General features: G+C 43.6%; 1 protein-coding gene across 1 annotated transcript in view; it reads left to right on the top strand.

Moving 5' to 3' along the window:
- Window positions 1–15631, top strand: part of PAX2 (paired box 2) — a gene marked incomplete at both ends in the record, with an annotated part of 79502 nt that extends 63871 nt beyond the window's left edge. Inside the window, 2 exons of the mRNA XM_009641884.1 lie at window positions 9449–9550; window positions 15600–15631. Coding sequence (XP_009640179.1) covers window positions 9449–9550; window positions 15600–15631 — 134 coding nt within the window. The remainder of the gene's footprint in view (window positions 1–9448; window positions 9551–15599) is intronic.
- Between the last annotated feature and the right edge of the window lie 5 nt (window positions 15632–15636).

Genomic DNA, 15636 nt, shown 5'->3' with positions numbered 1-15636 from the left:
AAGATCTATTCTATCTTATGATCTGTAGAACATCATCATGATGAAATCTTGGAGATACCTGTACTGGAGACTGTGTGAAAAACTAACATGTTCTGTTCTAATCACATTTCCCAGCATATATTTCAAAAGCATCTTGTTGAAGAGGTAACATTCAAGTCCCAACCCACCAGGGAACAAGCATATGCTACGCTTTAGGGCAGGAATTAATTGCCCAACTTGATGGGCTGGGTTATGAACTCTACTGCACTTCCCTCTTTGCCAAGTGCACACCAGTTGCACATCTTTTTTTCCACCCAAGACTTTAAAGCACATCTTTCTTCATCAGCTCCATCTAAGAACAAATGTACTTAGAGCCCCATGAAGTTGACTTCAGTGGACTTCTCAAGTGATAAATGCTAACAGTACCCAACCAGCTTCAAAGAGTAAGTCCAGACCACAGGTCTACCGGAAGGTCCATGTTTTACTCTGTACGAAGACTATAATATGTTTTCTCTCCAAAGTAACATGAAGAGTTAGCAAGTCAGTTTGCTCAGAGACCAGCAGTTAATTAGATCAGAGACAAAATCTAGATGTATAAAATTCAGTTTTATAAAAAATGGGGCGAGCAGATTTCACAATTTGACATCAGTGATGTCACAACAGTTTTGACTCTCAGGGGAAAGCAATCCAAGGTTGTTTCTTTAAACATGTATTTCAACAACTCAGAAGTAAAGTATTGGGCCTAGAATATGGATGGATCTGTGCAGAAACAGAAAATAAACCTAAACATGCAAGGCTCATTCTCCAGTCGGCAGGAATACAAAGAGAAGACAAGAAAGGTACAATGAGAAGCAGATTAGTCTTTGCACACTTTTCAGTTGTTCTAGCAAAGGTCTGTTATGATCACAGAGAAGGAAAGGAAAATAGGATGATCTTTATCTTCAGTGCAACATGCATAATGCAAAAAAAAAAGCTAGAAAACTAAGAAATGAAAGAAAAAGTGGTTCTTCTGACATGACAGAGAGCAAAAGTGAAAGACACACTGTGTCAGTCCAGTTTGGCCCTTTGCATTACTTCTAGCACTTCTGAGGCAAGATTCTCATGTGGGACAAAGCGCTGTGACTTCACTGGCTGTAGTATAAACTCACCCGTTTATGAATGCTGAGGACCCAGTCCCATTCTGTTTGCCACAATGAAACCTTTCTAAGGAATGGAGAATACAAATATGAAAAAAGATGTTTCAGTGGTGGGTATAAGCATAGGTTTCAAAACATGTGAGAGAAGATGCAGCTTTGGCACAGGGTTCCTACACAAACTTGGGTACATCTTCCCTGGGCTCAGTTCCTCATGGATAAAACAGCAATCCCTAAGGGATGCTGTAAGGATATGTGTTCTAAAGAGTGAGGCACTGAGCCGATGTAAATATTTGAGAGAGACCCCAGGAAAAGATGAAGAACGTTAAATGCTGTCAAGATGGTGAGCACTGGTGTTCACCAGTGGGTGTGTACAAGCCATCCCTTATGCAGGGATGTGCCATCTTGATATTCTTCGTTTACTGAAAAGGAGCACTGGATGCAGGTAGCTTATCCTCCAGGAAGCCAGCAATGAAAAACAAGCAGCTTATCTAGTCCTGCAAACCCCCCTGCTTCCCTTCCCTTCAGCAGCAGAGAGCACGATAAAAGCTGAGACGAGTCTCTGTAGGAACCTAAAGCTGTGAATCTTCCTCTTGCCCTGTCTGGCCAAAATCCCTTCATTTGCAGGGGGAATTTAGGCCAGAGATCACCAGTTCTAGCTCTCCGCCAGAATAACAGAGGAGAGGGTTAGAAAAGAAGAAAACCAGCCATAACTCAGCAAGTACAGTCAGAAAGAGAGGAGCAGGAGATGCAGAAAATATGTAGTCCTCTGCTGTGTTTCCAGCTATATCCCTACTCTGCTGACCCTTCCAAATTCCCCCCTCCCCCCATTGGGTGGTATTCTTTTGTTGCTTATAAACAAGGATATCGTTTGACATTTAGAAGAAGGGAAGAGCCTGGGACAGGAGTAGATTTCTGCTGCTTTGGTGGGTTGCAAACTCATTCCACCCCCCGTTTGATTATAGATTGGTATTCCAGCCTCAGGAAATCTTATTCCTGACAGATACCTTGGGGTCCCCTAATGCAGCCTTACTGAGGGTCACCCCCCAAGACACAGACAAGCCAGTACGGCACTGCTCCACAGCTTGCTGGCACTGGCAGGACTTGGGAGAGGAAGAGGCAAGTTCTCCATCACAGATATGAAAGAATTAGAGAATGGAGAAAATCAGAAGTGAAAACAAAGAAGGTGCAGCTGAAGTTTGAGGTGGTTAAAATGAAAAATGGGATCATGCCATTCACAGGTGGATAGATAGATCAATCAATTGATCTTGTCTACACTGACACACTTTGGAGCTATAATTCACTGCTGGGGCAATTATTCCAGCATAGCAGTGGCAGGAGTTATATCGGAGACAGAATTCAGGTGCTTTTAGTCAGAGGAGAGTTGGACAACAAAGGAGTAAAAATTGGTAAATGCCATCCACTGGTAAAGACACATGGGATATAAGTTATGTCTGTGCAGTTGCAGAGCATAGAGGGAAAGACGGACAGATAGATAGATAGACACACAAAAGTCTGAGTTTTGGTTGTGCAATCATTTGCTGTCTGACCTTATCCTCGCCTCCTCTCCACTACTCTTAGAGAGAAGAGTGTTTAGCATCATTGTGTCCCAGTCCCTTTGCCGTGTTATTGTTGACTTCTTTATCCCCCTGCACTGAGTAAGTGGTGCTGCCTCTGGAAGGTGCAAGGAATTTTTCTTCATAAGCCTTGATGTGTTCAAGAGAGGGCTGGGCTCATCTCTGCTGTGAGTCTGACAGGGGCTTTAACAGCCTCACAACGCCGGGACAAATAGCTCCTGGTCCCTTAACCCTTCTCAGCTTTGCAAGGCAAGGCCTGGCACTGTTGTTCCCATTGCAAGGGCTTTAGACAGTCTTTCAGGCTGAAATCCTCTCTGTGGTGCCTGGGCAGAGCGGAAATCCAGGGGCTGGATCAGATTGGCCTAATGCTACAGCAGCTTAAGCGGTCTGTTTTACCAGAGATTATGGTTTCACTTACACAGAGCGCCTGAAAAATGCTGCGGTTTAGGAAGGATTATAGCTGAAAATTCCATGCTTTAAAAGAGAAATAAAGCAGGGGAGGGACTAGGAAACCCAACGTGCCTGGGGGCTGTGCAAACAGGATTAACCTCTGCCCATAGCACCTCTTGCTTCTGCCCACCCACGCTTCCTGTGTCCATCCTCTTCTCTGCCCTTTCCTCCCCAGCAGCTCCCCACATCTGCTCTCTCTTGCATAGTACGGAGAGCTGAAAAAGAAGCCTGGAAAATGCCACGGACCAAAGTGCCCCTAGTTTATGTAGGTATGACTGTCAAATGGCATCCCTGAAAAATGTCACTTTGCTTGCAGTCCCTGAAAGCCAGGGGAACTTTTGGCCTCTGCCTGCAGACAGATCTAGTCATCCAAATTATCTAGTATCAACATTATTTGGATAAAGGCTTCAGTACTCCCAGACTGCTGGTGGTGACTCTGCCTGAAGGTAAATCTGTGCACTGCTTGCCATCTGATAACGGAGGATGCAGCAGAAAAATAGCTTTGGGGGTTCTCCATCTACAGAGACTGGCACTGGCACGTGAAGACTCACTGATAGGATTGTAGGATAGTATACAGTTGTAAAAAGCAGAAGCCAGTCTCTGATGTGCTGCCTGCTCTGGTGACTTGCATTAATCGTGCAACAAGAACCAGATACGCCAGCTTCCATTCCCCATATCCTCCACAAAAGGTCCTCGACAAACAGAGCTTCCTATAGCAAAAATGGAGAAGAAATTACAGTCCTCACTTAGCATAGCAGAGACTTCCCATAAGTAAACTAAATAAAGAGGAACTGTACATCTTTTGGCCAGGACTGATCCTTCCCAATCAACTGAACCATGAACATATGTCTTTGCCGCAAAGGAGTCTCGATGATCAGAGACCTTTGCTGGCCATCCAGGTTAGAGGTACTTGGAGGAGAACACAGATGGCAAACTATCATTTTTGCCAGGTAGCAAACCTTTAGGAAACAAATGCCTCAGGATAAACAGCATTCACAGATAGAAACTGCCCAGCCCTTTATTGTTTAGGTGAGCATTGCAGCCTCACAATAAGGTGCCTAGAGTTAATTAAGCCAGTTCTACATTAATGAAGTCAGATTTATGACCTAATTATATATCACATTTATATTTCTCTGTATAAATCAAAACCATTGGAACTAACTTATTTCATAGGCCATTGGCAACACTTGCCATCACGGCAGAGAGATGGCTTTCATTTATTGGCTTTAATTTGTTTACCTGAGGGTGGATGGTTTGCTAGATGATTTGGATGGGATCTGATCACATCATCCATACTTCTCTTTCAGGTGTTCAAATACAGGACTCTATTACTGCTGACCCAACCACAGTGGGTGTTCTGGAGTACCCATGCTTTAGGTCACAGAGTTCTCCAATTCCCAAACCTCTTACTTGGCAGCCAAGTTAGGAGCAGTTTCAAAGCTGTATCTGTTGTGCCTATGCAAACCTGCACATCAGAAATGGAGGTCCAATGCAAACAACAATGAAAATGAGACCTCTTATAAGCCCCCCACATTTCCTCTCTTCCATTATATCCCTCTGTCAAGGTGTCTGTCTGGCAACACTATACTCTGGGAACAATCAGAGTCAGTACTGACTGCTTTTATGGTCAAGGCCCCGAAGTGTGCCACTGTGAATGAGATCAGTTGATCTATTTATCTACATACCTACCTATCTAATCTATCCACTTATTAATTGCATAGTCCCATTTTTCATTTTAACTGCCTCAAACTTCAGCTGCACCTTTTTTGTCAAAGCTTTTACAGAGCTTGGCTTGACAAGCTTTGGCCATTACACCAAGCATCCTGTTTAATAGGTGCTCATAACCACCCTGCTCTCCTGGGGAAGGTTACCTTGGGTTGGAAGAGACAAAGTGGTATAATTCCCTGGGCCAAACTGTGTAAGTGTAGCATCTCCATACACCCTCAGCCAGCGAGAGGAAGCAGCAGGAAAGGGAGCACAGAAGCTTCAGAGCATTCTTCTCCTTCCCAACCCTACGCTTCTTCCTGTCCTCCCTCTCCTGCATGCTCCCTCCCTCACCTCTCCTTTTCCTGCATCCCATCCCTCCCATCTGCCACTGCACTCCATCCTCCCCATCTCCTGCTGCCCCTGCAGAGGCATCCCTGCAGTCAGAGCCCAGCCCCCGGGTGCGTTTACCGCTGTTGTCTCAGCACTGGCTCCTCTGATCTACTCCTAACCTTTTTATTTTTATTTTTGTTTTTAAATTAATTTCCCTGTAGATTTTAACCACTCCATTTTCATTTACCCATTTTGTTCTTCCTCTCCTCCCTTCCCCACCCTCCTCTTCCTCCCCCTGTTCCCTTTGTCTGTCTGTGTCCATCCCTTACCCTACCACAGAAAACCTCTCCTCTCCCCTCAGTATAAAGCAAGAGCCTCATGGAGCCTCTCTCACCCCTTTCACCCCCACCACGCCGGTCGGCTCTGGGCAGGCTGATCTTCAGCCCTTCCACATGGCCCTTTCAGACGATGCGTCCACGCCTTGCTACAGTGCCTTCCTTCATCATGGTGCCCACTTTGGGCAGTCCAGCGGCCAGCCTCTGATAGCAGGTAACCGGCCTTGGCCACAAACTCAGCGGGGATGCTGCAGGCAAGGGGTTCAGTTTCGTCTGACGGGGAGACCAGTAAATGCTGCAAGCTCTTTGAGTGCAAGTGGGAACCAGAGCAACCATGTTCCAGTTCTGTGTATGCAGCACATGTTCTCAGCTCCACGGAGAGTCACAAAAAGATCTCATGCCTGTCCTTCATTTTTTAGAATAAAATGGGAGAAGCAGCTGTAACTACCTAGAAGTGGCTGGGTGTTGCAGTTGGATGGGTTTGGGACTTAGTATAGAAACACTTGTACGGCAAAATCCTGTGATGCCTCAATAGCCATAATGCCCCTGAGTGCTGTAGGCCCAGCAAGGGTACAGTGTGCCAGCCTAAGGTAGATGATTGCAGCTCGAATAACCTAGCCAGCTCCAGGGCTGTTAGCAGGGTCATTCAGCATGGGTCAGTACCTACTAAGTTAGATAAATACGTAGGCAGTTGGTGAGCACTACCATAGCTATGTTGTGAGCAGTATTTGAGTCACCTGGTTTGGGAGTGTCAATGCAAGCTGGTGCCTTCACACAGTAGACCAAGTAGTTAAGAAACAGGGCACCATGTCTCAATGTCAAGACCAAGAAGGGTAGGTAAGAGACTATAGTGTCTTGCAGCCAAAGGAATGTTCCACCACCACCTGAGGTAGGTGGCCTTACAGGGAAGGACAGAAGTGAAGAAATAGGTTGCAGAAGATGACAGCACTTAGGGGCAGCAGGCTGGAGGGGAGGAAGGAGAAGTTTCAGGTGGTACTAGGGGAAACTCACATGCAAGGTCACTGAAGCAACACTGCTGCAGAAGCTCAGGGGTGGCTTGGATGAAACAGTGACCACTGAGGCTGTTGTCACTCCACTGTCCAAGAATGTAATTTGGGCTTTTTCTGGACAAAGTCTTAGTGCAGACCACAATTCGTAATGCTCAAGAAACACCTCTTGCCTCTGCCTCCTTCATGTTCCTATATTATTTTTCTCTTTTGACCTAACATCCTCCCTTTGTCTTGTCAGGTGAGATTTGCATTTCTAAACCTCCCTGTAGGAAAGCAGCAAGTAATAGCAGAGAAGACTTTTGTACTCATAACACTGTCTTGGTCCAATCTTAATGCAGCCAGCAAGCTCAGCCTCTGAGCTCTGGGCACTTCCTAAGCCAAGGAGTCTCCTGATGGGCTCTCTCCAACAGTGTAGTTCTCTGGGGATGCAGTCGTATATGACCACCTGCTAGCCTACAAGGCACCGTGTTTCAGGAGAGGCACCTGCCTTAGGACCCGCCCTTACGGAGAATTAGATATGGGAGAAAGTGCTCAAAAGCTCAGTGTCACAGTGGTGAATGTGCTGTTCCTCACTCAGAAGGCTCCTGGAGAAGGGAGAATGGCTGGAGTTGGAAGCATGTTATGAGTAGGATAGGTGCTAGCTTTGCCATAGCCCTGCAGTAGAAGAATTTAATAATCCTGTCTACCTGTTGGTAAGGAGAGGAGGTAATGGAAGGGGCTTGCTTGTATGTAACAGCATTTTAAGAGTCTCTCTGTGGGACTCCCATTCGTGTTGCTGGTACTGTACTTGTTTGTTATCTTCTTTTTCAAGATTGGGATTTTGACAGATGATCACTTCCCAGTGAGTTTTCCACACTGAGTTTTGAACATCGGCCTCTGTGCGCTCATGTCTGAATAAAAACACAGGGGCATATGTGCACAGATCAAGTAGCAGAGTGAGTGTGTATGTGTTCCCACTTGAATGGAAGTGTCAAAATGAATTAATTTTACCTGCTGCTACATAATGTTCTCTAACTTTTCAGTGGCACTGTTTTCTCACTCATCACCTGTTGTTATTTCTCAGCCTAGTCAATATATGAAACCAAAAGGACATGAATTTTAAGCATAAAACTTCCTTGCCTTAAAAGAATGTGAGGAAAAAACCCCAGAACTACACCTAGTAGGTGTTAATCATACAGATTAACACACAGCTACAAATCACTAAAGGAATGATGGTGATAAAAGAGTAGAAGACTATAAATCCCTGAGACATTATATATTTATTTTTATCAATATTGGGGAGTGTCTGGAAAATGGCTCAGCCGCTGTCTGGTAGTTCTGTGCCATTATCTAAGAGGAGGTGAGCTAGGAACATCAGCCACCGATCAGGAACCTCTTCAGGGAGAAATAATGAATTTGCATTCCTTTTTTCTTGAGCAAATCACCTCAGTGATCTTTAGTCAAGACCTATGAAAGCAGTGACACTGGTTTAGCCTATCTCATCCAGAGAAACTTCCTCCCTTCGGGTTAATGCTCCGTGTTGATTAGTTTTTGCTTTGCTGTGTAACATTTATTTCTGATTCCTCAGCCAAGGTTCATGCTCGTTCCAGGGTCTGCTTTATCAGTTATCATTTTGCTACTAGTAGAGCTAACCCAACTCTTACTCTTCTTTCATTGGCATATCCCAGCACAGTTCCAGTGACTCCAGTGGTTTTAATGGGCGATACTTAACCCATCACTTCTAAAGGCGAATCAGGCTCCAGCCCTCCAGTTAGAACAGACAGGAGAGACAAAATTTAACAAAGGAACAACAAATGGCACAAACTTTTTGGTGGGCTGCAGTTCACCTAGGGAATGTGAAAGGCTCTGGATGCCTGGAACAGGCTGAGATCTCAGTGGGCAGTGTTGCAGGTTGAGCTGTAAATCTCCCAGCAGCTGTGGGGGAAAGATTATCTTAATTTATTTAGCCTTTTTTTTTTTTTTTTTTTTTTTTTGGTTTTGGCTTGAAACTCCCAGCAGCTTCTGAGATGATTTTAGTTCATTTAAATGCAATAAGCACTAACAGCAAAGTGCCCTTCTGGCTGGCCCATTTTCAGGCTAACCAGTCCAAATGAGGAAATGCCTCTGGCATCAACCAAGAAGCCTCCAGCTGCACTTCCTAAGAGGTGAAAAATAAACTACAATCATCCACCCAGTCCACACCCCTCTCTACTTCTTGGTGGGGAAAAGATACCACAACTTTAAGTATTATTAACAAAACCTTGTACCTGTGATAAAAATGAAGTGGGACTTAAACTAATCCGTGTGATCCTATCATTATATGTATTACACCAGCACCTGGAAGGAGTCCAATCAGTATTGATCTCATGCTAAACACTGTGCAAATGTACTAAAAGTGTGCCCTTGCACCAAAGAGTTTGCAGCATAAAAAGAAGCACAGAGAGGTGAAGTGACTTGGCTACAATCATGAGCAGGTGAATGGCAGAGGTGGGAAGAGAGACAGGCACAGAAAACTCTTGGATCACTTTCCGATGCCTTGCACATTGATCATGCCCTAAAGCAACATCACCACAGTTTTGGAACTGCATCCTCTGCATATAGACAGGACCTCAGCTACTCTGGCAATGAATATGCTGCCATTCTCTCTGCAGCTTAGGGCCATTTTGATTTAGTTAAAATAGATCCAAAATCTACAATTAAATGAAACAAATGATTTTGAGCCTCCAAAGCTAAGTTTTAACATCCATCCTTACAGTGTGGGATCAAAAGTGCCACAATCTTCTCCCCAAAATTTTCAGTAGGTGGACAGCACTTATCTTAGAGAAGGCTGCACAGCACTTGCCTATCAAGCTGCTAGTCATGTGGCAGTGGGACAAAAGGTGGTATCAAATCAATATTGAAAGATCTTATCCCTGTTGATCACTTGTCCTGATTCTTTCCCTTTCCAGGTCGTGATATGGCAAGCACCACCTTGCCTGGCTACCCACCCCATGTTCCCCCAACTGGACAAGGCAGCTACCCAACCTCAACTCTTGCAGGAATGGTTCCTGGTAAGTCAGCCTCCAGACTTCAGTAACAGTGCCCACATGTTTGCACGGTATACTAGCATTGTAAAACCTTTCACAGTTGGCTTTGTTATTGCTTTGCTGATATTAGGGCCTATTCTTTTCATAAAGAAATCATCAGGTGCCTATAACCACTGTAGCTAACACCACTTTCTGAAATGAATCTCCTTCCCCCTGGTAACTGATTCACTGCTGCTGTGGGCAACTAGATATCTATAACCTGTGGCAATTAATTGGTAATTAATTAACCTTAGTATTCATTAACTAATGTAATTATTTTCCAATGACCCATGCAGATTATTATGTACTGCTTGTGGCGCAGGATATTCAGCTATCCACTAACTTAGGGTAACAACTTAGTTTCTATCTAAAGCCAGGGCATCAAACTGAAAATCATCAATGGTAATTTAATACCTGCAGGTTTTGGAGACTTACTGTCCATAGCTTAACTAGGTAAGAACTCAGCAATGATTAACAGCATTTCAGGAGGAACTAACTATTCACTTTCAACAACCAGCTACAATAGTTAGTTCTATTTGCCCACCTCCTGTTTGTAAGACAGTTTCTTGGATTGGAGGTACTATCTGCCTAATCTTATATCCAAAGGCAAACTGTTTCTTTGCTACCCAATGCCTTTGGAGAAATGCCTTCTCTTGGCAAATGGGTTCTCCCACTGATTAGGGAGAACATTTCACCATTTACCCCAGGGCAACTGAATTGCTGATTTCCCCAGTCTCTGTTTCCCACTCCTCTGATGACAGTTATCCCCAGCAGATAAATGAAGAAGCAGGATTTTAGTTGCTCAGCCACGGTAGCTCAGAACTCAGAACTTCACCTACCACTGACTTCTGTTTATGTCACTGCCCTGGGTTGTGAGTCGTGACAGCTAGTGAGCAGGTACTCAGACCATTCTGCAACCTCTGCTACTGGAGGGGTGACTCCAGAACTGAAGCAGCAGAAAGCTGAGGACATAAAGCTTTTACATCACTATGACACAATTTGCCAGGGCTTATGAGCAAAAAGCCTAACTTTAACCCTCATGCAAGTCTTGGAACAGCTAGCCTAATGAACATACACTGCAGTGAGGACAGTGAAAATATCATCAATAGGAAATTTTTGCAGGTCAAAGTCTTAACATCTTTAAATGACAAATCACTGCTTACATACTGTGAAATACTGGCTAATACCTACAGTCACATTCCAGAGCTAACAAGCTCCCAACTGCTTACGATCCTAAGGCACAACAAAATCTCAGGCTATGCTGTGAAGATGCTATGATTGACCCCCAGATCAGGAAAAGATAAGATAGTGGATTGGTCCCCTCCTCACCCCCGCTTTAGTCCCTTGGTACAGTTGACCAGCTTGCTGAACTTTTGGGGTGGTTCAGAGTTGGCAAATTTTAGGGCATCTCCTTCCACACTAAATTTTTTAGGGAGATGATTTGGCTCCAGAATCAGAGAAGCACTACGACAATATAAATCAATTAACTCCCCCCCCCCCCCCAGTAACAGTAGGTAGACTCAGTTGTCAACATTTAAGTCAGTTACAGGTCAAAACTTACAGAAGGTCCTGGCATATAGAAATGATTAATAACACCAAAAGAGCTGGCTCTTTCAACAGGTGCTTCTAAAAACCAGGCTCTTCTCAGCTTCTGTTCTCAACTTCTTAACTGTTCAGTGACTGCTATGTAAGTTTAACATCCTTATCACAAGGATGATACTGACATCTAAACTGGGACAAAAATTTCAAGACCACTAAGGTCTTAAAATGAGGGGCCACTCATCCAAGAATAGGTTATTTCAGGTCCTTGATGTGGAGGCTACTTACCTATAAGACAGCAATGTCCCCAAAACCACACAAATACCCACAAAAAGAAAAGGAACAGGATAATAAAGAAAAAAGTTGAGCTATACTTCAAAGAAAAAAAATATTATTCAAGTCAAATGGATATCTTTATATGAAATCTGATGTCAACATTCAATTAGAGGAAGTTTTTCCGGTGGCCTACTTGGGCATCCTGCAGTAGTTACTGCATCTTTCCACAGAGCATCAGGTTCTGGCTGTTTCAGTCATACCCCACTGGTCAGACCCAGCCTGGCAGCCCTTCTATTCCTGTCTTGTAATGTGACTGAAGCCAACAAGCTGGAGATAAAGAGGCTTCCTGGGAAGGAACATAAGACTTGACTTTAATGGGTCACACTGCAGATCTCTGCAGCCACTGCTCTCTGTCAGGGGCCAAAAGTGAACGCCTGGGGAAAGGTATAAGAGTAGAGCAAGCACGTATCAGTACTTCCTCAAAAGATCTCCCAACCTCCAACCAGTTTCAGCTCAGAGACTTCCTAAGCCAGACTTAATATCTTTTTATTTGATATTAAACACCCTCAATAGGTTTCCCCTCCCCAAACTTAAACAATGTCTCTTGAACCCGTATAAGCCTTTAATATCTGTAGCAACCTATGGCAAGAAGTTCTGTAGCCTAACTACGTATTGTGTGAAAACTACCTCCCTTATTTGTTCTGAACCTGCCACCTGCTAGGCTCACTTCATGCCTCATGGTTTCTGTATTAGAAGACTAAACGTGCCAAGATTTAAATACAGATACCAAGAAATACTGTTAGTAAAGGTTCCCAGAGCAGAGATTGCACAGAATATAGGCCTCATGAGATCGATCCTCTGTGCTTGCTTGCAACCTCTGTTAAGAGTCCAGGTTAAACAGAGAAAACAAATATGATGTCGCCAATGGTTTGTTACATGCCCCCAGGCCAAGAAAGATCAGAGGCCAGTGCTTTAACTACATTGGAAACAAGTAGCCAGCAAGATGACCGCTCAGGGAGTATCTTTAAGAAACAGACTGACACACAACCCAACCTTATTGTCCAGATGGGAGTGAATATGAGAAAGAGGCTTTGTCTTCTCTAAATAAAGGTGCAGAGCTAAAAGTACAACTGGTCAGAAGGCAGAATTTCCAACCCAGGCAAAACCCTGATTTTTTGACATTTGTTTTCATCTTACATTGGGATGAAGAGCCAGAATCTTGAAGTAGTTCAATTTGCAAACATCAGGATGAAACATTTCAATAATGTCAACATGTTCTAGATGTCAAGACTTATTAAAATAATAAAAGAGTTGAAAGGAAATTAAATGAGATGAGAAAGGCAAAATGAAACAAAACAAGAAAGTTGAAACATAATACTTTGTTTCAATTTGCAATCATTTCAGAACTTTTCTTTCCAAAACTCCATTGAAGCTGACAAGCTCGTGCAAAACATTTCAATTTCGATGAGACAGCATTTTCCAGTGGAAAACTGTTTCTGAAAGGATTCTTTGACCAGCGCTAACCAAAGCTGCTCTGTTCTATCCGTGACAACCTTTCACTGGACTTCTACTTGTATGGTCTAGAGAAGAGCTTGTCTGCAGTAGCAGTACGTCCATGCAACATGGTCAGTCATGCATGCAAATATCTCTGAGGTTTATGCAGATGATGTGGTAAGATACATATCCTGCATTTGCCCTTGTCTGTAACTTCAGGTCCCAGGCTGTAGCCGTGGGTGAAAGCCAGTAGTCTCTGAGCACGCACCTGAAAAAGCAGGGGTTAGTCACTCAAAGAAGGATGAATCAGGCATTGCTCTACACTTAACCTGCACGCCTGAGAGATGTGTCCTGCACAGGTAACAGAGGGCCTTTGATCCCTGCCTCAATTCTTCCTCTTTCCCAGGAAGGCCATCAAGTTTTTGCAAACTGTTTTGGCGAAGTGAGCATCCGCTGAAGGGAACTGCAGTTTACACAGAGCGGTGTAGAGCCTGCAGAGGGCTGGTGATGGCAGCGGCAGGGAGTCGTTAAACAGAATCCAATGCTGATGAGGAAATTACACTTGTTTCATTAGTGATCGGGGAAGGCGATAGCTCAGTTCCTCTTGGTCACAGTTGAGCTCAAAAGCTCATTATCCTGCTGCATGCATGCTTTCACTCCTCGTCAATAAACACTGTTTCCAGTGGCTGCCCTCCCTCCTCCCCAGCTCTCCATAGCTGGGGCTCTTTCTCCTCTACTTAACCCGTGCTTCAGGAACACTATAAACAGTTTAGGGTGACAACTCAGAAGAGGGCGAGAGAGAAGCTTTGAAATGTCAGAATTACTTCTCTCCATGCAGAGAGGTGATGTTTATATGAGGCATATCAAAGAAGAAACTCTCATCTGGATAGGTTGTTTTCCTTCTTTGGGGGACAAACTCATTCCAGCATATCCCACAGCTAAGTCACTTCAGTAGAGATAAATCTGGACTATGCACTGCTTTTTACCTTTGTATCCTATCCCACAGCATGTTGGTCACCTTAGCAGGTTTCACCTATTCCTTCCCAGCTAGCTGTCAGGATTTTCAGTGCAGAATGCTTCTAGATACTGAAACATGCTGAGTTATTATCATTAAAACAATATTTAGCAAGGCCTGTCACACAAAATGAGGTTTTATGCTGAAACTAAAAACTACTGTGACTAAAATACCTTTAGATGGTGATTGTTTCTGATACACGCACGTTTTCATACTGACTACTTTGGTTATTACCCTAAGCATCTTTAAAAACCCTGGCTGGACAGATTCTGCTCAAGTTTAAACTGGTGCAAATCCCCTGACTTCACAGACTTCATTTCCACCATCTGAGAATCTGTGGTTTTGGCTACAACTTGTCGGTGAGGGGAGATTTGCAGAGATTACAGTATAATTAATTGACATTTCTTTGGAAATTGTATCAAAGGCATCCAGCACGTCTCGCGTTGCCTCCTTGCCCTATTCCATGGTATCCAGCAGGAACCCCAGGTGCTTTGCAAACACTTCTGCTGTAACAACTCCACCCCTGACCAGAAGCTAATAGTCACGCTGCTCTTTCACTGCCTTTAAGCGCATAATGTCTTTCAGATGGCACTAATTGTCCCCAGCCTGTCGGTACTGCATTAAATTGAGGTTATAATGGCATGTTTTTACTTAACAGAATCATATATTTTTAAGTTTGGGGAGATTTATTTATTTATTTTGAATGCAGCACCATACTTGCTTGGTTACCAAATATAATTCCCTTAGCCCTGCACAGCCTTCTATAAAACAAGGAGACCCAGCTCCTTATGCACAATAAAACTGAATATTTAAGAAGACTCTACAACGTTCATATCTTAGGGTCAGAGTCTTATTAGATCACAAAGCTCACAAGCATTTTGCTTTGGGCCCATTTTACTGAATGTGAAAAAGGGAGCTGTAGCCCAGCTTGTCTTTCTGATTCAGAATACCACCTAAAGCACTAATAATTAAAAAAAATATTTTCTGGAACTGGAATTCAGCAAGTTTTCTCAGTAATTCACTAACTAAGCAAAAAGGTGTGGTTCATCATATACGAATCGCTTTTCTGACTAACACCATCATATTGAGCAAGAGAAAAGTGATTTGTATGTTTTCCATTTTGTTTTATATTTAAGCCCACCCTATTCCCAGAACATTTCCAATAATGAATGATATTCTTCTCCGCAAATACATCATCATCCTCAGCACCTTAAGAACAAAACTTTGCAGTACATATTGCTATCAACAGCACTGCTGGTTCCAGTGAGTTTGGTGAGCTTGTCCCATCAAGCTGCCATGCCTGCTGTCTTGACACTACTGGAGAACCCTAGATTTTATTTAAAAGAAAGCTGACAGTCAATTGAAGAAAAAGCTTGCATATGCAGTCCTACTGCAACCTGAGTCAGAAGGCAATGAAAAATAATCCAGTTTAATTATTTCTTTGTATTATTAAATTTCATTATTTTAAACTCATTTTTTTGATTCTGAAGAGGTCAATCTTACGATTTTTAATTGTATGGGTAAGCAACATTGCACTGAACAAAGATTACGGTGTCCTGAAGGGCAAAGTCCCAGCTGGGCAAGGAAGCTACCTATATACGCTAGTTTTCCTGCTGGCATATGGATTTAACGTGAAGACTGGCTTGATGGGATAGCCGACATAAACCTTCTTTCTTAACTGTATTTCACACCTTCCTTGCTTTCTTCCAGGGAGCGAGTTCTCAGGGAACCCCTACAGCCACCCTCA

The sequence above is a fragment of the Egretta garzetta genome, unplaced genomic scaffold (genome assembly GCF_000687185.1).
Source record: "Egretta garzetta isolate BGI_Z169 unplaced genomic scaffold, ASM68718v1 scaffold56, whole genome shotgun sequence".
Classification (NCBI taxonomy): Eukaryota; Metazoa; Chordata; class Aves; order Pelecaniformes; family Ardeidae; genus Egretta; species Egretta garzetta.
Note: the sequence above shows the minus strand (reverse complement) of the source record. Positions and strands in the feature narration are given on the sequence as shown.